The sequence below is a fragment of the Diabrotica virgifera genome, chromosome 7, assembly GCF_917563875.1.
Source record: "Diabrotica virgifera virgifera chromosome 7, PGI_DIABVI_V3a".
Taxonomy (NCBI): domain Eukaryota; kingdom Metazoa; phylum Arthropoda; class Insecta; order Coleoptera; family Chrysomelidae; genus Diabrotica; species Diabrotica virgifera.
Window position 1 is genome coordinate 198,948,402 of NC_065449.1, and position 26,071 is coordinate 198,974,472.

General features: G+C 33.6%; 1 protein-coding gene across 2 annotated transcripts; it reads right to left on the minus strand.

Moving 5' to 3' along the window:
* Positions 1-410: 410 nt before the first annotated feature.
* Positions 411-16,055, minus strand: LOC126887671 (zinc finger protein 234-like). Of its 2 annotated transcripts, XM_050655309.1 has the most exons (3): positions 15,774-16,055; positions 8,037-8,165; positions 411-2,434 (listed from the first exon to the last, which is right to left on the minus strand). In XM_050655309.1, exons 1-3 carry the CDS (start codon positions 15,898-15,900, stop codon positions 732-734), a joined length of 1,959 nt encoding a protein of 652 aa, XP_050511266.1. In that variant the 5' UTR covers positions 15,901-16,055; the 3' UTR covers positions 411-731. The 2 variants fall into 2 exon arrangements, with proteins under 2 accessions (XP_050511266.1, XP_050511267.1); XM_050655310.1 differs by lacking the exon at positions 8,037-8,165.
* Positions 16,056-26,071: the final 10,016 nt, after the last annotated feature.

Consider the following 26,071-nt stretch of genomic DNA (forward strand, 5'->3'; position numbering starts at 1 on the left):
ATATGCTGAAAGTTTTTAGTTGATTTTTAATAAATATTTTACACACTATCCGTTTTTTGAAAACATATACCTGTTGCCGTTTTAACTTAATGTTTTTATTGACCACGAAAAATATTTGCTTTCAAGGAAAAAATAGATTTTTGGGCAAATTGTATGCGCTCTAACGAGTTTGATCGTTTCCCAAAAACTCGTTTTGGAACAATCCTTCTTCTAAAAGGCTCTTTAAAAGAAGAAGGGGTTGAAATGTCAGAGGCATTTATTGAAGAAATGATTCATATTGAAACAAACCAGGGGTTCCACAATAAAAGTGACTACTAAAAAGGGTTCTATTTATCAAAATATTAAGAAACCCTGCTGTACACCAACGACTAAAAACGCAAATAAAAGCCACAACTAGGTATTTTCAATACATGTATTGTACATAAATGTGAGCACATATTTAAAAAAAGTCTTAACGCAACAAATAGTAGGTACATAACAAAAACATAAAGATTTAGCAATAAATTTACCTGTTGACTGCGCCACGAGCAGTCGACAGATCTTCTAAGAGTACTTCCTAGTAAAATCCATGATTCGACTGCGGCACGAAGTTAACTTCTGAAGTAGTTGCAAGCGACAACTCCAGCTGTCAACAATCCACCGCTCGAGCTGTCGACGAGACCGCTCAAGCGCAAGCGGTCCGTGTATGTCGCTCAGTGGTAAACTGCCCCAGCAGTCCATGTACGGCTGCCCTAAGGCCTTTCTCCAGTGTGAACTTTCGCATGTGTTTTCAAATGTATTCTTTGCTTAAACTGTTTAAGACAAATTTCACACTTATAAGGCTTTTCTCCAGTGTGCACTCTCAAGTGTGTTTTCAAATTTCTTTTTGTTGTAAGCTTCTTAAAACAAATTTCACACTTGTAAGGCGTTTCTCCAGTGTGCACTCTCCAGTGTGCTTTCAAATTATATGCTACACTGAACTGTTTAAAACAAATTTCACACTTGTAAGGTTTCTCCCCAGTGTGCACTACCAAATGTTTTTTTAAGTCAGTTGCTAAAGTAAACTGTTTAAAACAAATTTCACAGTTATAAGGCGTTTCTCCAGTGTGAACTTTCATATGTCTTTTCAAATTACATGCTATACTAAACTGTTTAAAACAAATTTCACACTTGTAAGGCGTTTCTCCTGTGTGTACTCTCAAATGAGATTTCAAGTTAGTTGCTTGACTAAACTGCTTAAAACAAATTTCACACTTGTAAGGCGTTTCTCCAGTGTGCACTCTCAAATGAGATTTCAAATTATTTGCTCGACTAAACCGTTTAGAACAAATTTCACACTTGTATGGCGTTTCTCCAGTGTGCGTTCTCAAATGAAATTTCAAACCATTTGCTTGATTAAACTGCTTAAAACAAATTTCACACTTGTAAGGCGTTTCTCCAGTGTGCGCTCTCAAATGAGATTTCAAACCATTTGCTTGATTAAACTGCTTAAAACAAATTTCACACTTGTAAGGCGTGTCTCCAGTGTGCCCTCTCAAATGAGATTTCAAATTATTTGCGTGACTAAACTGCTTAAAACAGATTTCACACTTGTAAGGCGTTTCTCCAGTGTGCACTTTCAAATGAGATTTCAAATTATTTGCTCGACTAAACTGTCTAAAACAAATTTCACACTTGTAAGGTGTTTCTCCAGTGTGCACTCTCAAATGAGATTTCAAATTATTTGCTTGACTAAACTGCTTAAAACAAATTTCACACTTGTAAGGCGTTTCTCCAGTGTGCACTCTCAAATGAGATTTCAAATTATTTGCTCGACTAAACCGTTTAAAACAAATTTCACACTTGTATGGCGTTTCTCCAGTGTGCGTTCTCAAATGAAATTTCAAACCATTTGCTTGATTAAACTGCTTAAAACAAATTTCACACTTGTAAGGCGTTTCTCCAGTGTGCGCTCTCAAATGAAATTTCAAACCATTTGCTTGATTAAACTGCTTAAAACAAATTTCACACTTGTAAGGCGTGTCTCCAGTGTGCCCTCTCAAATGAGATTTCAAATTATTTGCGTGACTAAACTGCTTAAAACAGATTTCACACTTGTAAGGCGTTTCTCCAGTGTGCCCTCTCAAATGAAATTTCAAACTCTTTGCTTGACTAAACTGCTTAAAACAAATTTTACACTTAAAAGGCTTTTCTCCAGTGTGCATTCTCAAGTGTGTTTTCAAATTACTTTTTGTTGTAAGCTGCTTAAAACAAATTTCACACTTGTTCAACTTTTCTGCAGTGTGCGTTTTTAAATGTCGTTTCAAAGAACCTGCCTGGTTAAATTGCTTAAAACAAATTTTACATTTACAATTAGAATTTTTTGATGTTGTTTCTTCAGTGTTTGCACTTATTTGTTGTTCTGTAGAGCATGCAAGTGCAGTTTTCACGATTTCCATTCCGTTCTGAGAAAAACCTAAAATAAAAATAAAAAACGTCTCAAATTTTTGTACGCAGAAACTACAGGGTAAAACACATAGTAATACGTAGATAAACAATGGTAATACAATTTAGTACGAATGAATATAATCTAATCTTATAGAAGCCTAATGCGACAAGTCGTGCAGATTGTCCTGAACAATACCCAACGCCCCTTTCACACACTAAGAATTTGAACGTGCGATCGCTAGAACGCACGATGACATTCCAAACTTTCACATTACACCGAAGGTTCCGACCGCCGTGTAATGACAAAGGTAGCACAGGATAGGTCGAGCCACTATTGGAATGTCATCGTGCGTTCTAACCTTCGCACGTTTCAAATTCTTAATGTGTGAAAGGAGCTTAACTTTTTATAAGAGGATACTTTTATTATTCATATTTTATCAATTATTTTTTAAACAAATTATGTTACATATATTCAAATCATAATAAAGTATTATGTTTGTATTGGAACAACTTACAATTAAAATGAAACGAGCGGTTCGAATTTATATACGAATTTATTTATTTATACAATTCTACAGTACCGAATTCTATTTATAACTAACTTACTCCTAAAAATTAGCGTCCTTATATATTGAATAAAAAAATACCAGACACGTTCTGAACGTTCCAGAAAAAAGGGAACCTGAATCCACCAAAAACGATATACATCTATTATTGATACGACCTTTGATGTATAAGTTGTGAATTCCACCGGAGGACGTAAGCTTGACAGTTACTATGGGGGCTCGAGGTCGGCAGTTGCCCCTTGGTGTCGACCCGCTCTAGTTTTCCGACAGCTGTACGATCTTCTTACAATTGCGACGAATATGGCCCACGTCACCGCAATTCCAACACCTAGGCTCACGTCTCTTTGGCATCTCGTTACGAACTACTCTCCGTATCATTTCCTCCAGAGGTTCATCGTTGTGAAGGGTATGGCTTCGTGAAGTTTGACTGGCGTGTTTCAACGCAATAGCAACTGCTTCATCTAAGACTCAATTACTTGAGAAGTCTCGCCAAATTTTTGAGCAACATTCTCGAGTTTCTGGCGGCTTTTTCCAGAAATTTCATCGATCATTTGATGAACAGTTTAAACAATTATTTTCGATAAGACTGCTTCTTCCGCTAACGTCTCTGGGTCATCTCCATTCTTCCTGATGACATCCTCGAATCGTGCTTGCAGGACTTTCTTACACCCACTGACATCTAACTCGTGTTCTTCTGTTTTTATACAAAAAAATAATACATCTTAACGCTTATAAAGTATGTATTTGAAATAAGTTTCTATTCATATGGAAACTACCTCAAATACTTTGTAAGCGTTAAGATGTATTTTTTTTTTTGTATAAAAACGGCGCCCTGTGAAAAAAAGACAAGAAATATTTTCTGTCGTAAATTGAATGAGGTATTCAAAAATGATTTTTAATCTGAAATATCTCAGGGGCGTACTATTATTTTCATTAAACAATTCAGACCATTACCTGTACGCGCGACAATGATGAATATAAAATTCTTCTGTCATCTCTGAAAGAGGTAATTTTGAACATTTGTTGTAGCTTTGAGCCTAGTTTAAATCTTATTAGTGTTATTTTTTATTATTGTTCTAGTTTAGTATTATTGTATTAGATAGTTCTTGATACTGTATTAAAGAAGAAAAATATGCGTTAAGATGTTTATTTTTTTACATAAAAACGGTGCAGCATATGACAATAAGACAAGAGAAGTTTTTTATCATAAATTAAAGGAGGAACACAAAAATAATTTATATTTTAAAATTTCTCAATGGCATACTATTTTTTTCTTAAAAAAATTCAGACTATTACCCATATGCGCGCCAATGATGAATACAAAATTCTTATTTGTTAATAAAAAAAATGCGCAATATCTACCTCTTAAAACCCACTAAATTTGATTTTCATAGCTCAACCGGTCTTAGAACAATAAATAAATTGATAGTTTGAAAGAAAAATTTCAACACCCCGTATCTCCAAAACGAAGCATTTGCATACATATGTTTATTAAGCAAACTGGCATTATTTTTTCATATAGAATTACTCCTTAAAGTTTGTCATACTTATTTAGAAACACCCTGTATATTATTATTTCAAGTTAATATGTATACAATTTGCATCTTCACTATGTAAAAAGCACGCTTGAAACACGTGAGCTTGAAACACGTTATTATCTAATTTAATATAGCTTCAACTTTTCTTGTTGGAATATCTTGTACAACTCAAAAATAGAGAGTATAAGACAAAATTTAAATCCGCTAAGCGTCCCTTTTTGAAAAAAACGATTTTTTCTAAAAAATATATAAATGTCTGGAATGTTTGAAGAATTTCTTGAACCCTCCCGCATATCCTTCGCGCGTTGCATTTTTTTTACTTTGCAAACTGGTGGATAAAAGAAAAAAAATAGTTATGTATTTGTTTATACAGGGTGGGCCAAAGAAAAGAGTCGATTTCGATATTTGGCAATAGTTATTAGATTTTAAGGAAATGCTGAAACAGGTACATTTTTATTTTTGAATTACAATTTTTTTATACATATTTCATACTAGTGACGTCATCCATCTGGACGTGATTACGTAATCGACGATTTTTTAAATGGGAATAGGGGTCGTGTGGTAGCTCATTTGAAAGCGTGTTCAATTCTCTATTCAGTAATATAAACAATAATATCATTATTTATACAGGGTGGCCAAAGAAAAAAATTTGAATTAAATTAATTAACTTAAAGTTTACTGATGAGCCCAGAGAGGTTGAAGAGGGCGAAACACATTTCTAAGAACTGGTGTTTGGATCTTTGATTCTATTCAAAAAAATTTTCCCAGCCCGAAATAGTGGATGTGTGAATTGTTCGTAAGGGGATTTTTCCACATTCTCTATTTCATCTGTTTAAATTAATTAACGCAAAAAGAAGAATGTATGTAATTTATTTAACTAAAAATACATTTTATTGCTGTCGGAAAATAAAAAAAAGATGTTTATTGGGCAAATAAACATTGCTGTTCGTTTAAATTAAATGTTAAAACTGTCAAAAGAGGTAGGTGAGAGGCTGTTTGTCATTTAATTTAAGCGAAAAAAAAATATGTTTATTTGTGAAATAAACATTTTTTTAATAAACATTTTTTTTCTATTTTCTGACAGCAGCACAATGTATTTTGAGTTAAATAAATTAAAAGTACATTCTTCTTTTTGCGTCAATTAATTATTTCAAAAAATATTTTTTTGGTCACCCTGTATAAATAATGATATCAATGTTTATATAACTAAATAGAGAATTGAGCACCCTTTCAAATGAGCTGCCACACGACCCCTATTCCCATTTAAAAAATCATCGATTACGTTATCAAGCTCTGATGGATGACGTCACTAGTATGAAAGATATGCGAAAAAATTGCAATATAATAATAAAAGTCGACCTGTTTTGGCATTTTTTAAAATCGAATAACTACTGCCAAATATCGAGGTGGATTCTTTTCTTTGGCCCACCCTGTATTTATATATTGCTTTGTTCATGTACTATTATTATAGAAGTTTGTAAAATGTTACTTTTCAGAAAGGACCCCGCACAACCTTATGGAAAATAGGTCCCAGTGGATTTCGTTCATACTTTAGGAAAATACTCTTTGAAGCATCCTGATAAAAAGTTCTCATGGGCACAACTCAATCGTATGAAGGATTTTCAAGATGTAGAGTTCCAAACTCGGAAAATTATATATAAGATTTACGGGGTATTCCAATTCCGTGAGTTACTGGTTATTTGGCAACATGTAGAAGTTTGGATCAAGGAAAAGTACTAGTGGTCTATTCTTTTTTCCTGGCTATCCAATGGCGACTTTTACTTTGACCTTGACTTTCAACGGACGTCATCTTCTAGCTAGAGTTTCGAGGGTTTTCGGCATTCAATTGATATAAACAGATTACTCATGGGTTTTTGGGATCGCTAAATAGGAATATGCCATCAGAATTGCCCTCCGGATGACTTGGTGGCCAGGGCCTCTGCAAGGGACGTCATCTTCTAGAGTTTCGATGGTTTTCGGCATTTAATTGATGCAAATGAATTACTGGAGGGTTTTTTGAGGTCGCTATACACGAATATGCCACCAGAACCGACTCCCGGAGCACCTGATTTCCAAGGTCAATGAAAGGGGCTCCTGGAGTTTCGAGGGTCTTTGGCACTACATTAATGCAAACGGATTAGTTATAGGTTTTTGGGGTTGCTGAACACGAATACGTGATCAGCACAGACACAAGAGCACCTGGTGCTTAAGACAGGTTATCTTCTGGAGTTTCGGAGGAATCAAATGGATTACTCTTAGGTTTTTGGGGTTGCTGAACATGCATACACTATCGGATCCGACCCACGAATCACATTGTGCCTACGGCACAATGTGACCACGTATTCGTGTTCAGCAACCTCAAAAACCTGTAATTAATCCGTTTGCATCAATGTAGTACCAAAGACCCTCGAAACTCCAGGAACCCCTTTCATTGACCTTGGAAACCAGGTGCTCCGGGAGTCGGTTCTGGTGGCATATTCGTGTTTAGCGACCTCAAAAAACCCTCCAGTAATTCATTTGCATCAATTAAATGCCGAAAATCATCGAAACTCTAGAAGATGACGTCCCTTGCAGTGGCCCTGGCCACCACGTCATCCGGAGGGCAATTCTGATGGCATATTCGTGTTTTGCGATCCCAAAAACCCATGAGTAATCTGTTTATATCAATTTAATGCCTAAAACCCTCGAAACTCTAGAAGATGACGTCCGTTGAAGGTCAAGGTCAAAGTAAAGCTCGCCATTGGATAGCCAGGAAAAAATCCTAGACTACTAGTACTTTTCCTTGATCCAAACTTCTACATGTTACCAAATAACCAGTAACTCACGGAATTGGAATACCCCGTAAATCTTATAATTTTCCGAGTTTAGAGCTCTATATCTTGAAAATCCTTCATACGATTGAGTTGTGCCCATGAGAACTTTTTATCAGGATGCTTCAAAGAGTATTTTCCCAAAGTATGAACGAAATTCACTGGGACCTATTTTCCATAAGGTTTGTGAGGGGTCTTTTATATTTTTTTAGAAAAAATCGTTTTTTCAAAAAGGGACGCTTAGTGGATTTAAATTTTGTCTTGTATTGTCTATTTTTGAGTTGTAGAAGATAATTCAACAAAAAAAGTTGAAGCTATATTAAATTAGATAATACGTGTTTCAAGCTCACCGTGAGCAATTATAAATGTGACAACATTGCCAATGTATGTCAAATTCCAATTATGGTTCGTTTACAATTCGAATAAATTATGGCTTTCTGTATTTTTTCAAAATTTTTCATGGTTTAACAGCATAAATTTTGATATTTATATTAATTATTTCATATGATTTTGTAAACAGTTTTCTATTTTTAAATCACTTTTTGTTGTAATTTTCAATCAGGAATTTTTTCCTTTTTTTTATTATTTTTTGGCCAAGTCCAAAAAAATTGCAAAAATAGCCTTCTCACATCTCCTGCATTTTTACGGGGCCATGGTGTTTTTTAAGTTACACAACTTTATTACTAAAGCAGCAACATTTTTATCACTTCTCTCACCTGAGTTATCTTCATCTGCTTTATTAACCAAGTCTTCAAGATCTTGGGATGTACATAGCTGATTCTCTCTATATTCTTGAGAACATTCTGCTGCAAACTCTTCCTTAATTTCAGCTTTTGGTCCCATTTCTAATAAATACAAAGTATATCACAATTAATAGAAAAATAATTAATTAAATATAGAAACACAACAGAAGATTAAGGACAGATGCTGCATGGATTGAAATAAATTCACTAGAATATAAGGAACTTAATAAGGCAATAATAGTGTAGGAAACAGAGGTTAAACCTCTCAAAATGGACTTAAGTCCGGTTTTGTTTTTTTCTGGTATATCAAGGGGTGCTTATTATGAGAATAACTTTTTCTTAAAATATTTCGTCCCGGAACCCCCTTTTCATCCCTTTAAAGGGGGTAATTTGTGGTTTTTGCGAAACTTAGCCCTTCCTGTACGTTTTGCAAAAAATTTATTTAATAGTAAAATGAAGAGGACTATATTTTCTACTATCTATTTCCCGACAGATGTCTATCACTAACCGTTTAGCGGGGGTAGCGCCCCAAAGTTAACAAATTTGTAAAAAAGATGTTTTTAAAAAAAATTATTTTCTTCTGTAATAAAATGGGGCATTTTGCAAAGGTTTGCCGCTCTAAGAGCACTAGTTCATCTACCAATGTATTTGAAGGCCACAATAACTGTACAGTCTGCATTCTTGCTGCTACTCCTGCTTCATTGAAGAAAGCTATAGTACCTGCTTGTATAAAAGGCCTTCGTGCTGATTCCCTTATAGATATGGGTAGCTGTCAGTTTTGTTAATGAAAACTTCGCTAACCTGTGCAAACTCCCTAGGAAGCCATGTATGCAGACTGTTTCTATGGCGTCATTATCACACTCCCCTCAAGTTAAAAGTATAACTTGTCAAAATATTAAATACTTAAAGTTAAAAATCTCTGTGCTGATCTGATAATTGGTCATGATGTTCTATCTAAGCATTCGAGTCTAGAGTTTGAATTTGGAGGACCTAAAGAAGTATTCAAAGTATGCAGTGTATTTGAAGTTCAGTATATTAAGCCTCAGTTCCTGCAGTTCCTTTATTTTGTAACCTAACTTCAAATTGTAAACCAATCGCAGTAAAATCACGCAGGCACAGTGCTGAAGATCAGATTTTTATTAAAAATGAGGTGAGGCAGCTTTTAAATGATGGCATTATTGAAGAAAGCCCTTATTACCAAAAACAAAACTCACGAGAAGCGTCTTGTCATTGATTATTCTCAGACAATTAATCAATAGGGCTTTTCATCGACTGTCAATTGTTTCGAGCTTCTGTCATGTGTCACATAATATTAATATATCTACGCCATAGAATAGAATAGAATAATTTTTATTTGCATAAAATTTTTACATATTTGAGCAAATAACGTCAAGTAAATGTAAAAGTAAAAAGAAAAGAGATTGTATAAATCTAAAGTACATAGAACAATTTTTATCATAGTTAAAATTAAAATTAAAAATAAAAATTTAGACATTACATGTTACAAAAACAAAAAACAACTAATACTCCAGGTATTCCACCACAGTATATGGTTCTACAATGACCAGATATTTAAATAACTCTCTTTTAAATCTTCCAAATTGAATCTCTTGTTTTAACGCTGATGGTAACTTGTTGTGGAATTTGGTTAGGTGGAAGAGCAGACGTACGTTGACTGCTAAAGCTTCTCTGTAAAAATATATTGTTAAAAGTAACGTACGAACTGAATCTCGCCCCAAATTTATTTTCTGTTATTTTTGTATCTTTTTTTGGAAGACATTAATAAAGACATTTATTATTATTATTATTTGATACAGGCATATAGTGGACTTCGTTCTGTTAGAGTAAGCCTGTGTCTAGGGATAGTTAGGTTTAGAGCTCTTGTGTGATGGGTATGATTGGGGATGTAATGGTTAAATAATAAAGGGTTCTTAAAAAGAAATTTTAAACATTCATAAATGTAGATGGCTGGAAAAGTAAGTATATTTAGTAGTTTAAATTTCCCCCTGCATGAGTCTTTGATTTTCATCCCAAGAATAATCCGTATTACTTTTTTCTGAATGATAAGAAGCTCTGATGTTGCCACTGCACTTCCCCAGAACATGATTCCATAACGTAGTTGAGAATAAAAGTTAGCATAATAAACAGTAAGAAGAGTATCCTGCTGTAAGTACTCTTTAAGCACTCTTATTGAGTAGCATGCAGAGTTCAGTTTTTTACATAACTGCAATAGGTGTACATCCCACTGCAGATATTGGTAAATGTAGATACCCAGGAATTTGACAGAGTTGGATGTTTCTATGTGGTCTGATTGAATATTTACCATATTCGTGATCAGACCTCGAGACTGAATGGTTCTAAAATAGATGAAGACAGTCTTGTCACAGTTCAACAATAATTTATTCCCAGCGAACCATCTCTCAGCCCTCTCCAGATTTTCACCTGTTTTCAAGAGCAACTCTTCAACAGTTTTGGCCCAAATCAGATAATTTGAGTCATCTGCGAAATTAATAAGGCTAGATGATTCATCTGTTACAGATTCAGCAAGATCATTGATGTATACAAGAAATAAAAAAGGTCCAAGAACACTTCCCTGGGGTATCCCCAACTCGAGATTCAGTGCTTCTGAGAGTGTTCTCTCACCATTAGTTTCCAGACAAACTCTCTGTGACCTTCCTGTGATAAATGACTCTATCCAACGTAAAGCTGGGCCTCGTATTCCATACTTTTCAAGTTTGATCAGTAGTATTTGATGATCTAAACTGTCAAATGCTTTTGACAGATCTAGAAAAGCTCCTAGTGTTTTGTTTTTTAGTTCCAAGTTTTCAAGTATTTTAGTAACAAAGTCAAATATAGCTGTATCAGTTGATTTGCCCTTTAGGAAACCATGCTGTGTTTGTTTGAGAGATTTTTTGACCTGAAGAAATTTTCAAGTCTATTATACATAGCTTTTTCAAAAATCTTAGAGAAGGACGAGAGAAGACTGATGGGTCGATAATTTTCCACTTTAGTTGGATCCCCTTTCTTGTGCAGTGGTTTCACCAGAGCCATCTTTAAATTTTGTGGAAAGTAGCCATATGCGAAGGAATTATTTATAATGTAAGTTAGAGGATAACTTAATTCATGTGCAACATACTTAATGATATTTGTGGAAATTCCATCATGACCAGAGCTATGTTTATTTTTTAGATTTTGAATTATTTTAAGAATTTCAGTTTCAGAAACAGAAAACAAAAACATACTTTCTGAGACAGTGCTGATATTAATGCTGAAGTTTTCTACCGGCTTGATTTTATTGACTGCATTTATAGCTGCATTTGTCATAAAAGTGTTGATTTCATTGGATAGAGCATTCGACTCACCTTGTAAGCCCAGAACATTGGAGCTTTTTGAGTTCCCTTTAATTTCTTTGATTATTTGCCATGAAACCTTAGATTTGTTATCACTACTTTCCAACCTTTTATGATAAAAGTTTTTTCGAGACTCAACCAAAAGTTTATTATATCTATGCTTTTCAGCCCTATAGTCCTCTCGATACAGCTCATTATTGGCACTTAAAGTGAACAAAATATCCAGCCGTGATTTACAGGAAGTAACCTCTGGTGCACTTGTCCAACTATCTTTACGATTTTTGCTATTAAATCTTTTTATACGAAAACATTGCTGAAATAATGTTTCTATAATATTTTTAAATTCTTCCCATTGGCTGTCTATTTGTGAAGAATGACATGCAAAGAGATTTGACCAATCCACCTGACTTAACAAGAATTTGAAATGTTGTTTGTTTTCTGCATTAAACTGACGTTTTTTACTACTTACCGAACGCACTCCACCGATCTCAAATCTAACTATCTGAGCCAAATGATCTGATGTGTGAGGGTTGAAAACTTTTGATGAAAATGCTTCAATATTTGTATAAATATTGTCAATGCACGACTTTTTGGCACCATCTATGCGTGTGAATTCTGTTATTGAAGGAATTATATTAAAAGAGCTTAAAATTTTTTTAAAAATACCTGGCCATTTTGCGTCCTGGAGTATATTTAAGTTAAAATCTCCTGCTAAAAAAATTTTACAATCTTTACAAATTAAATCGGACAATATTTCATCTAACTTCTCAATAAGAATCTGTGGTTGTTCGGTTCTGTAAATTGATAGCACAACAATCTTCATTTTATTAAGCTGGACTTCTGCTGCTGCACATTCAAATACTGATTTTTCAGACAAACTAATAATGTCCTCCCTGGCTGTACTGGCCATACGTCTTTGGTTTGTATCATTGGTTATATCAATAACGTATGACGTAGACATATTAATATTATGTGACACATGACAGAAGCTCGAAACAAATGACTGTGAATGAAAAGCCCTATTCACACAACTTGATGCCTATCCACCAAATATTGAGAAAATGGTTTCCAAAGTGTCACAATTCACTGTCTTTACTGCACTAGATTTTCAAAGTGCATACCATCAGCAATACTTCCATATGAAAAGCTGTACACAGCCTTTGAAGCCAAAGGTAAACTGTACCAATTTCGTCGTATTCCGTTTGGTGTTACCAATGGTGTAGCCAGTTTCCAAAGAACAATCGACTGGCTCATACGCACAGAAAATCTTGAAGGGACATATGCCTACCTTGATGACATAACTGTTTGTGGCAAGACGAAAGTAGAACATGACAAAAATCTTCAGAACTTTCTGAAAGCCACAGACAAATACTGCTTGACTCTACACAAAATGAAGAGCAAATTTTATCAAACAGTAATAAACTTACTCGGTTATACTATAGGCCCAAACCGTATATCATAAAGCCGGATGGTAGCAGACTACAACCCTTATTAAAAATGCCTCCACCGAATGACACTGTATTTCTCAGAAGGGTATTGGGTATGTTTGCTCATTATTCAAAATGGATTCCCAACTTTTCAGAAAAGGTCCACACATTAGCTCATGTCAACAATTTTCCTTTAAACAAAAATGCTTTATTGTTTTGAAAATCTAAAATTTATAGTTGCAAAGTCGTCTGTTCATGCTATCAATGAAAATATGCCATATGTTGTTGAAACCGATGCTTCAGAACACTCAATTGCTGCTACCTAGAGTCAGGATTCCAGACCCGTTGCTTTCTTTTCAAGATCACTTAACTCTAGTGAGCTGAACCATTCTGCTGTGGAGAAAGAAGTGTGGAGAAAGAAGTCGCATCATTTTCTTATAGGAAAGCCTTTCACAGTCATCACTGATCAAAGGTTTGTAACATTTATGTTCAACACGAAGCATTCCAGCAAAATTAAAAATGAAATAGAACAAAGGTGGCGACTTGAATTGGCACGTTATAAATATGACATTGTGTATTGACCAGGAAAAGACAACCTAGCAGCACATGCTTTATCACGCATCTGCTCTTGCGCTACTACCACGACGGCAGGTGCATCAAAATTCAAAGTCACTTCACACAGCACTTTGTCATCCAGGAGTAACACGTATGTTTCACTGGATAAAATCAAAGAATTTACCTTCCTGTCTCGATGAAGTTAAGAATATGACTCATGACTGTTAAGTGTGTGCTAAAATCAAGCCTAGGTACTTTAAGAATGAGGGACCTCTTCTGAAGCTCATAAAAGCCACATCTCATTAACAACCTCTTTCATAATTACAAATTAGCTGAAGAACCACTGAAGGCTGTATCAACTGTAAGAGATCTAGGTGTTCAATTAGATTCCAAACTAAATTTTTGCGCTCATTTTGACTATGTGAATAACCAGGCATTTAAAATGTTAGGCTTCATAATTAGACCTTCTAGATGTTTGCGTAACATTAATTCCGTCAGACTGATTTATTTTTCCCTGGTTAGATCTGTTCTTGAGTATTGCTCAGTTGTTTGGTCACCCACTTATGAAGTCCATACAGCCAAGCTTGAAAAAGTCCAAAATAAATTCATTAGGTAGGTACTTAAGTTTTAAATTACACAAACCTTTAAGTGACCATTCCTACTCAGAAATTAGAAATAAATTAAACCTTCCTAGGCTATCTTCCAGATGGATGTATGCTGATGTTTTGTTTCTTCATAAACTACTGAATTCAAAAATTAATTGCAATGATCTACTGTCTCTAATTGACTTTAATGTTCCCTCTAGAGTTACTAGAACATCCCAAAATTTTGCAATTAAATTTCATCGCTGCAACTTTGGTAGGCATTCTCCGCTGAGTAGAATCATTCTAAATGGAAATAGAATAGACCTTGATTTGTTGCTGTGCACTTCGGAAAATGTTTGTAGACAGTGTTTAAAAAGAATTTTGTAATCTTATGTGATTTATATTTGTTATTTACTTTGTATTATTTTAATATTTGTTTTTTCTATATAGCTGCATCACCAATTTTTGTCATACATATTTACTATATCTTTATATTTATTGTATCACCAGATAATTATAATATTTTGTGTATATATTAAATTGGGTGGTATCCTGTTAATAAATAAATAAATAAATAAAAAAATCTCCCTTCGAACGCCTTAGTATCGATTTTAAAGGACCAGTGCCTTCGAATATCAATAATCGTTATATTCTTACGGTAGTAGGCGAGTATTCCAGATTCCCATTTGCTTTTCCATGTAGTGACATTAGTGCCAAAAGAGTAATCAAGAATTTAAATACCTTATTCATGATGTTTGGAATGAATGCATATATCCATTCGGATAGAGGGACTCCATTTCTATCAGAAGAAGTCAAAGAGTTTCTTAACTCCAGAGGGATCGCGACTAGTAGAACTACTGCTTATAATCCTCAAGGAAATGGTCAAGTGGAGAAGTTGAATCTTACTGCCTGGAAATATATTAAACTGGCCTGTGAATCACATGAAGCACCTATTTAGACTTGGGAACAATATCTGCCAAATGTTCTGCATTCCATTACTGTAAACACTTGTTCCACAACTGTACGCCACATGAAAGAATGTTTGTGCACACACGTAGATCTCCAAATGGGAATACAATACCGTCATGGCTAGCAGAATCAGGGCATGTATTGATAAAAAGGTTCGATTAGAAAAGCAAGTATCTCCCTATCGTAGAAGAAGTAGAGGTAATAGAGGCAAATCCTGAATACTCTTTTGTTACACTGAAAGATGGACGGGAGACCACAGTGTCGAATCGTCATCTGGCTCCAAATGGACAAGGTGAGGGAGAAATACTAGAGATACCAGATCAAGAACCAGTGTTGGTAGAGGACCTACATGAGTTACATTAGAGCTTCAATGAATCCTCATCTAAAACCACACAAAACATGCAGCCCCAAGCAGATAGGTCTATACCTCCCCCACCAGCTCCATTACTTATTGAAGAACCCTCAGAGTGTTCTCGACGAAGTTCAACACCTCCTTCAGGAGCGCCTAGAAGATCTGAAAGAGTTCGTCATTTACCACAGAATTTGGAAGACTATATAGTGTGGGAGAATGATGTGATATTAACCTACTTGTATTGCATTGGCTGTAACTTTAAATATTGTGTAGACAACTTTATTCTGTCAGTGTTTGACATAACCAAACTTTCCCAGAGACCCAAACTGGGACTTTCTCCAAATCAAATACCAAAAACAGAGAAGAGTGGAGAACTCATGGGGAGGTCTTTGTCCACCAGTGGATGCAAGCAGGCTGAACAAGAAGATATCACAATTATTTAACACTAACTTTTACTTTACTACTTGTCTTACCTGAGATATCTTCTAGTTCTAGCTCATTTTTGAAGTTTTCCAGATCTATTGATGTGGATAGCTGGCTCTCTAGATCTTTTTGATTATATTCAACCAACTCTTCCTTAATTTCAACTTTAAATTCCATAGCTCAGTGCTCAGTATAAAGTATTAACCATAGATAAATAATATAGTATTACGATATATTAGAAAGAAATGTACAAATTACAAACAAAATTGCTACTTTTTAACTGCCTCGCCTCCTGCTCCCGGGCTCCCGCCAACCCAAGTTATTTTTATTTGTTATTTTGATCTTGTCACTTGTCACTGACGTCGCTGTCAGTAATGTCAGTGTCAATGTCAGACAGTCTGTCATTTCTGTTCTGTCAGTATTCGTCGTCCAGTGATGCCAGAGCTACCGATTTATCGGTAGATCTACCGATTCTACAACACCGATTTTTACAAATAATTTGAAGATTATACAAATGTTGTTTTCGTATATAATATCACAAGAGAGAAAATTTTGCCGGCAATATTTTCGACTGATATGAAAGTTTGTTGCCTGGCAATTTTCGCGAATGAGATTTTGACTTAAATCACGAGACGTCAGTCGAGTGATTTTGTCAAAATTTCATAAGCGAAAATTACCAAAAGGCAACGAACTTGAATGAAACCAGGAGAAAATTTTGCCGGAAATAATTTTCTCTCGAATGATATTCGACAAGACTATTTCACGAGAAAATTAATGCACCATATCAACGAAATATAATCTTTATTTCTTTATTCATTTATTTATCTTTATTTATTATCTGTCATAATTTTGTCGCTGAGATTTCACGTCGTTAAGGAGTTTTGTCAGTAGGAAACGAAGCGTTGCTATGCCGTTTTATCAGTTAAAAACAGTCTAGTGACATATAGTCAGTTAAGACTATGGGTACATTTTTTTTTCTCTGATTCTGGCTTTGGTTTAGAACTAGAACCTTTAGCCACGTAATTGTATAACTTATCACTAAGTCAGGGGAGTAATGTGTAGTGTGTGTGTTGAGTAAGTGTCTTGTTACTTTGCAAAGTCGACGTCATTGTCTTTGCAAAGAGACGCTAATTGTTTCCGAACGTCTGCAGTCCCTCCGGTGAGTACCGATCCCAAAAGGACAGAAACTATTTTTCATTTATTAATTTATAATAAATGAAAAATTTCTGCCCCTGGTAGGATTCGAACTCCCGACCTTTCGTTTCAAAGGTAGGCGCTCTTATTCTTTTTCTCATGATCATCTTTCAGTGCGTCACAGTTTTTCGATTTCTCTCTAACGCATTAAATTGTATGTGACAGAAAAAAAGGCACGTCTGTGAATACTTTGGTAATTATTCTAGTTTGGTGATTATTCTAGTTGTCGATAGATGGCGCCATAATCAAAAAAGAATTATTTATTAAATAAAATAATACTATTATCAATATAATCTGTACAATTTATAAGACTATACAAATGAAAGAAAATACCATTTTATAAATGCAATAGACACAATTGATTTGGTTTTATTCCAAATTGAAAATAAAATTTGACAACTGTCAGATTTAACTAAAATGTCACGTTAGAATAAATGTTATAAATGTGTATTATCACGGACTTACCTTTTTTTCTATAATTTGTGACGCACTGAAAAATGTTCATGAAAAGGAGAATACCACTGCGCCACAGAGGGGGTTACTATGGGTACCTACATAATTCGCAAATATTTTACGGCTATCCCTACCTTTCCTGTCTTTACATGGCAAATTACGTGTAGTAAAATTCACACTGGTATGGATATGTACATATTACTAGAATGTCATTCTACTTGACAATGTCATAAGTAGCTTAAAGGGATGGCTTTTGAATGTTCTTGGATAACTGTTATTTTTTGTATAATTGCAAATTATTAATTCAATTAATAAATGTGATAATTTTTTCACTAGCTATGTATTCAGTGATTGTAATAATATGTAGGTACTTACAACAAAAATTAATACTCAATCGAGAAAAGAGCAAAAGTGTTTAAGTGATTTTTTAATAATATATTGTTACTATGGAACGCTTACAATTTTGAACATTTAAAAAAAAAATACTTGGATCACAGAATATATCTTAATGTATTCTCTGTTTCTATCTTCCATAAATAATACACAATAAATCACTTTTTATAAAGTTCACCTCAACGTCAAAATAACTGTCAAAGTGTTTAGACAAATTTAAGAGTTCCTCCGGAAAATTTGTAGATTTAGTTAGTTCTAAAGTCTTTTTTCATTCAAGTCAAATCGATTGTGAAGTATTAAAGTGTGTTTCAAGAGATTCTACAGAGTGTTTAGCCGATTTTGTTTGTTTTTCCGTATATTTTAAGTTTTGTTATTTGACAACTGTACTGTAAGTAGAAATTTTTTTATATACTTATATTTGAACGTCGCTCGTGCCCCGGGATGTCCGTGGGCAAAAATGGAAAGGATCCACCAGATCCTGGTGTAGAAAATATTGGGTTCACAGATGAGAGCGATATAATTATGCAGACAAATGATTTAAATCAGAATAATTCTCATAGTGAATGTTTAAATGATACTAGTAAAAGTACTAATGATACCATAAACTTGACATCTACTTCAAATAAAACAAATACTATTCAAAAAAGTCAGGAATTTAATTCATCTAATCGATTTAGTTTAAATGATACTGGTCCGTTTTTATATTTGTTCAACACATAAATTTGAGTATCGGTCGTTTGCATCCAATGAAACTTGGAGAAAAACTACTTTCGCTATCTAGTTATGATAAACATATTATTGAAATTGTTAGTATAGGTAAAAATCGCATTAAAATTCAAGTCAATTCAGGTGCTGTTGCGAATAAATTAGTAGTTGAAGATTTTTTCGGAAAAAATAACCTAATTGCATATATTCCAAATTATTTAACGGAAAAAAAGGGTCTCGTTCGCGGAGTGGACACTACTCTAACTGAGAGTGCACTACTTAATACTATTAAATCTAATATTCCAATAAAAAAAGTTCATAGAATGACTAGAATAGTTCAAAGTGACGGTGTATCAGAAAGAGTTCCTAGACAAATGGTTATTATTAGCTTTGAAGGTAAATTAATTCCCCAATATATTTACATCAACAAAGTTAGGTGTCCAGTTGAAATATATGTTAGTCCTGTTATGCAATGTTTCAACTGTCTTCGTTATGGCCATTCAACGACTCAATGCAAGTCAAAAAAAAGATGTAAGAAGTGCGGTAATGAAGGTAACACTGATTGTCCCGATAAATGTACTACATTTTGCGTTTATTGTAAAAATAGTAGCCACGAGTCAGTTTTTAAAGAATGTCCCGAATATTTAAAACAAAAAAAGACTAAAGAAGCTATGGCTAACTTAAATATTTCATTTAAAGAAGCCGAAAAAGCTCTTGAAAATCCATGTTATTCCAGTTTAGTCCAAAAAAATAAATTTGCACCTTTAATGACCTGTGACACAGACTTTCCTCCATTAAAAAGCTCCTCCCCTAAACCCTCGAATTCCACCACTACTTATAAAAATAATAATCATCTGAATATAGCCCCCCCTAACGATAACCCCCCCCCCCCCCCCCAAAAAAGGAAGACTACTGATACAACTCCTAATTTTCCTCCTGTGCGTAGTGAATACCCGACCAGTTTCTGTTCGGGATCTGTATTTCAATTTGGAAACCATGAGCCCCGTAATGAATTTGATATATTTATAGGCCAGCTCAGTGCTTCACTCAAAAATTTAATCAAACAGAGTATCCTTGACTATTGTAATTCTTCATCAAATGTAGAAACTAATTTTAAAAATTACGAAATTGAATTAGAAAATAAAATTAAAGATATTATAGGTAATATTTTTACATAATTTTAATGGCTGACAAAAGTATTAAAATTATTCAATGGAATATTCGTTCGCTAAATGCGAACCGATATTCTTTACAGCAATTACTGTTTGAAGAACGTTTTGACATAGGTCTTTTATCAGAAACTTGGTCAAAACCATCTGATACTGTTTGCTTCAATAATTTCAATGTAGTTAATAAAAGTAGAATTGGAGGATATGGAGGAGTTGCCATAATTTTAGCAAATAACATTATTTATAATCCCATTTCATTTGTTAACAATTTCAATCCTAATTTAGAAGTTTGTGGTGTAGATATTAAAATTGACCAAAAAATGTATACTATCCTGAGTGTGTACCGTCCATCAAATGTTAAAGTAACAGTGCAAGATTACGTTAGTCTTTTTTCTCAAATTAGCAATGATTGTATTATTACCGGAGATTTTAATGCACATCATGGATTATGGGGATCAAATTCATGTTGCGTCGATGGTAATATACTAGTAGAAGCATTAGATTTCTTTCCTAATTTAATTGTTGTTAATGACGGGTCGGCTACTAGAGCTACTCCTCCAGGGAATATGAAATCTGTTGTAGATCTTACTATTATATCCTCTAGTTTATGTCCATCCTTTGACTGGACTGTTCTTCCAGATACCTATGGATCAGATCATTTTCCAATTAGACTTTCTGTGCAGAATATGAAAATTGAAAATAGAACTTTTATATCTTCGGCTAAATGGTCGATGTCTAATGCAAACTGGGATAATTTTAGAAACAACGTAGAAAGTGCCTTCTGACACGAACCAAATAAAAACCAAACAAACGAAATGATTTTCTTTTTATTAGATTCTATTACTGATGCAGCCAACAAATCTTTCAAAATTATCAAACCGTCAGTCAAATCTTTCAAATCGCCACCATGGTGGGATGATGAATGCCTCACTGCTTCTAACGCTAGAAAAAATTCCTTTAAAATTTATAAATCTAATCTTACCCTTTCAAACTTCATGGAATATAAGAAGAATGAAGCTATATGTAAACGAACTTTCCGCTCAAAAGCTAAATCTAGTTGGGCTCGGTTTTGTTCCTCACTTACTAGGCAAACTTCACCTTCAGAGCTTTGGAAAAGGGTAAACAAAATTCAAGGTAACAAAAAGTACACCGCTAATGATGAATGTATGGTAGAAAGGCTCTTTACAAAAATCTCTCCGGATTATGTCCATTTACCACTATTTATGCCGAGCATCTCTACTAATGATCACTTTTTACTAACCCCCATTTCAGCTGACGAACTTAAAGCAAATATCAAGAGTTCTAAAAATACAGCCCCTGGTATTGACGGCATTAACTATAGTATGCTATTAAACCTACCTGCAATTGCTATATATTATTTGTGCAAAATATACAACAATATTCTACTTAAAGGAGATCATTGTGACGCCCTCAAACAATGCCTGGTTATTCCTATACCCAAACTAAACCAGCGTACCGACTTAAGGCCTATCTCTCTCATGTCCTGTTTGCTTAAAACATTTGAACGAGTTATGAAAAGCAGATTAGAATGGTGGTGTGAGAACAAAAATATATTTCCAGTGTCTCAGTATGGCTTTCGTAGGAACAAGGGAACTATTGATTGTGGTCCTCAATTAACAACTGATATTCAATTATCATATTCAAATAATAATTATCTATCTGCCATTTTTCTTGATATTTCTGGGGCTTATGACAACGTCAATTTAAATCTATTGTTCGAAAAACTGAAGCACATAGGTATTCCACCTTTGTGTGCTTATGTATTAGTAAACCTATTCCTTAATAGACAGGTATTTATTAGATGTAATGATAGATTGATTGGCCCAAGAGTAGTGCATCAAGGTTTACCACAAGGATCAGTCCTCAGTCCCTTGTTGTTTAATCTATACACTCTAGATCTCCACAGTATAGGAATTAGATGCAGTATATTACAATATGCAGATGATTTCTGCTTTTACAATGTGAATAAGTTGTACCAACAAAGTATTAATTCAACTAAGATGGTACTGGGTGATGCAAGAGAGTATTTTTTTAAACAAGGATTTGACCTTACTGCAAATAAATCAGCGGTGGTGTTTTTTACGCGACATCGCTTACCAGTTATGACCAGCATCATGATTAACAACCTAAGTATACCCGTTCATAAGCACTACACTTATCTTGGTATTACATTGGACACCAAGTTAACATGGGATGAACACATTAATAAGTGCTTAATAAAATGTGAGAAAAGTTTAAATATTCTTAAAGTAGTTAATCGCTATCGATGGGGTGCTGACCCTAAAATTAATTTAATGTTTTATCGTGCATATACCAGACCCATTCTCGACTATGGAAGCATTCTATATGGATCTGCCACAAACAGTCGCCTTAAAAAACTAGATCGCATTCAATATAAGGCTCTGCGGTTAGTTCTAGGTGCGCTCAAGTCTACGCCTATAGAGAATCTTTTAGCTGAATCCATGGAGCCTCCTTTACATTTAAGACGACTATTTTTGGCTGAAAAATTTATTCTTAAATGCCAATCTTACAACTAAACTGAACTACTACAAAAAATATGTGACATCTCTGTTTCTAATCTTGTCGACAAATGGTGGCACAACAGGAATTCTCCTATTTTAGCAGTAGCATACTCGAACGTTTCTCAGCACCTAAACAGTCCAGGTGAATTAACTTTCTTTAAATCGAGTTTTAATATATCTTATGCGAATGTTAATGTTTGGTTCCCAAATTTTGACAGTGAGAATCCAGTTGACTTTCAGCAACATATAGCCAAGCTTGATAATCCATGCAGGATTTTCACGGATGGTTCAAAATCAAGATTGGGAGTTGGATGTGCTGTATATATTCCGGATCACCAAGAATCCTTGATGTTCAAGTTAGATAAACAATGTTCCATATACTCTGCAGAAATGTTCGCGATTTATCAAGCTCTAGAATGGGCTGTCAACAAAAAAATTTCTAACAAGCAAGTTGTAATTATGTCAGATTCAAGATCTTCGTTATTAGCTCTAGAAAACACACGTAAACATTTATATAAAAATAGCCTTGTCGTCAAAATTTTAGAAAACCAACTAAAGTTACTGGAAAAACAGACTTCTGTAACTTTCGTCTGGGTAAAAGGACATATTGGTATTTCCGGTAACATAAAAGCAGATTTTTTTGCTAAAGACGCAATCTTAAAAGGATCGGAAATAACTTGGCTAGATAGAAGCGATCTAACAGCTACTCGCAAGAAAAGTTTGAAACAAAATTGGGATATTGAGTGGCACGCTTTCTGCAATCGAAGCAACAATCTCTACACCAAAATTCATCCTAGTTTACCTACTGAGCCTTTTGCTATCAGAAGTTATCCCAGTAGAAATATATATGCCATGTTTATTAGATGTCTCTTTAATCATGCCACTGTCAAGTCATACCTCTATAGATTTAACCTATCCGAATCAGATCTTTGCGATTGCAATGGATATGTTGACGATATTAATCATTGGTTGTTTGGATGCAAACATAATGATGTTGCAATTAAGTTTTTAATGAACAATCTGGTTCAAGAAGAAATACCTTTCCCACAAAATAATGCTTCTCTTTTATATTTGTCTCGTAGAAATTCTAAAATTAAACAAATCATCTGGGAGTTTTTAAAAAGGACTAAGAGGAAAATTTAACTTGCACTGAATGAGTCCGGTTGAATGTGTTTAGCAATAATTATTGTTTTTTTATGTTTATCCTTATTATGTAATATTGTCTCCCTGTGAAAGTTCATTAAGTAGATTTTGCAGGGAGGTAATAAGAATAGAATTGTATAAAAGTTTATATTGAAAAAATTAAAAAAAAAAAAAATTATACAAAAAAATATGTATACAAAAAAAATGTATAAAAAAAATTAAATCTTATTAAAAAAAAAATAAATAAATAAATAAATAAAAAAAGTATAATAAATTATAAAAAAAATAAAAAAGAGAAAAAAAAATTAAAAACACAAAGAGGGTGTAAACCTCCGCGGGGTTGATCCGGGTTGAAGCCTTATCGCTGTGTAAAAAAAAAACATATATTTATTAGCATTTAGTATTAGCATGTAGTTTTTTTTGTCGATTTAATTATTTGTAAATTAATTTAAGTTGGTTAGGGCCATGAATGAGGAGTATACCTACTGGTCAATTAAATGTTTCCACTTCTACATATGTATGTATGTATGTGCGTGCATAAGTATTATATGTGCGCACATGTACCTAATGTATTATGTAATGCAATGTATTATATTTGGAATATTGTAGCAAACAGTAATTTATTATCTATCGTGGCTGAATGGATCAAGTAATCCAAAGCCAATAAGGAAGAAAAAAAAAGTTCACCTCTTAAATCAATTATTTATCAAATACACAATTATTTATCAATATTATTTAATCAACAACTAAAAATATTCCCGATTCATGTCAAATAATTATTTAAAACTGTCACTGATTGTCAGTGTCTGACTGATAATATTCTATTCGACTATGTGCGTTGTATGACAAAGATAACGAGCGATCCACAATTATTGGGATAAAAGCTAGCCGTGCAAAAAATTACGTATGTCTTGTTTTAATCTGAATTTATATCATTGGTTTATCAATTAATTTTGATTAACACTATAAAACATAAAAAATCAGTCAAAACCTAACACAGAACTTTAATCAGAAATAAAAATAATTAACAAAATTATAAGTAAACAATAATGAATAAAATCAAACAAACTACATAACCCAACTTTTCTTGTTAAGTTGACATACACTGCAAAGTTGACGTAAACTGGAAGGTATATCTGAATTAAGAATAGACATGTACTATATAGCTATCTCTGTCGTTCAAAGCCACCTATGGTGACAATAATTTTGGATCACACGTTAGATTTGGAAAATATTACCACGGACATTGTGTTCATTTTTTTCGAATCCTGAAAAAACCAATAAATATTTTTGAAAAATCTAAACGCAGAATGAAAGACTAAATTATTACCGAGGGCCGAAAGTCCCTTAGAATAAATAAAAAGTTGATTTTGAATGAGATATTTGAACTTAAAAATAACACTAAATTTTCTCTTAGTTTTTCACTCCTGTAACTTATTAAAATAAACATTATAGAAGTTCTCAGGGACTTTCGGCCCTCGCTAATAACGTAATCTTTCATTCTGCGTTTAAATTTTTTTAAACTACTTATTAGTTTTCTCAGTATTCGAAAAAAATGAATCCCCATTTGAATAGCATTGAAGCCGAAAAAACGTACCGATCCTCTTAAAAACAGTCTAGTGAAATAGTCACCCCCAATTTTGAAAAAATGTGGAAATGTTGAATTATCCACGTTAACCTGTCTGCCCGTAAACTCAACTCCTCCTCCGTAGAATGACAAATGAGGTGTCAAATGAAAGTTAATCTTGTACTATAATAACGATGGTAGAACTACTTACTAACTTTACTAATATAAATACATACATGAGAAGTTCTTTTTTTCGACACATTATACATTTACGCACTTTATATGATGCAATTCTCATTATAATATAACTTTCAAATAATCAGGAGAAAGTGCAGAGTAGCATTCAGGAATTTACATGCAGAAATTTATTAATTCGCGGTGTGCAAGTACTTGGAAAGGGAAACGAGAAACGACCGTGCGCGAGTCGCGGAGAAATATTGCATCTATCTTAAATAATTCATATTGTCAATTGAAATTGTCAAATTGACGTATATTTCATACCTTCTGTCATTGACGCAGAAAAATTATATATTGCCCAACAATATTGATATGATATGCAATTATTATATAAAGGTAAATTTAATTAATTGTATTTTGCTTGCAGTACTGCATTTTAATAACTGATTTTATTTACTACATACAATTGTTTTCGTTTGCTAAACATAACCTGCATCTTATTTTTTCTTCTTATTATTTTTTTGGACTATGGTCTTGACAATTATCCAGCAACCAGGACTAATATAATTGGCCAATATAATTAAAAGTGCGAAAAAAAGTAGGGTAAGGTGGGGCACATTGAAACAAAAAATACTATTTTTAGACTAAAAAATTATGTATTACAATTTATAATATCTTTTTAGTAGGATTGTGTATTTGCATCTATTGGACATATATTACTGGTTTGAAATCAGGAAAAAAGTAAAAACCTGATTTTTGATACTTATTTTTAAAAATCGTGTTTTTTGTTTCACTGTGCCCCAGTCGTGGGGTAGTATGAAACAAAGCAATGGGCACAGTGAAACATTAGAAATTTTCTAATAATAAAGTAAAATGAGCTTTAAAACACAAATTTTTATTAAGAAATAATATGATTACAAATAAAGCTATATCCATCTATATATTAACGTACTTCTAAATTTGAGAATGACATTTCAAAAATTAGATAACTTTGTGTCCTTTTG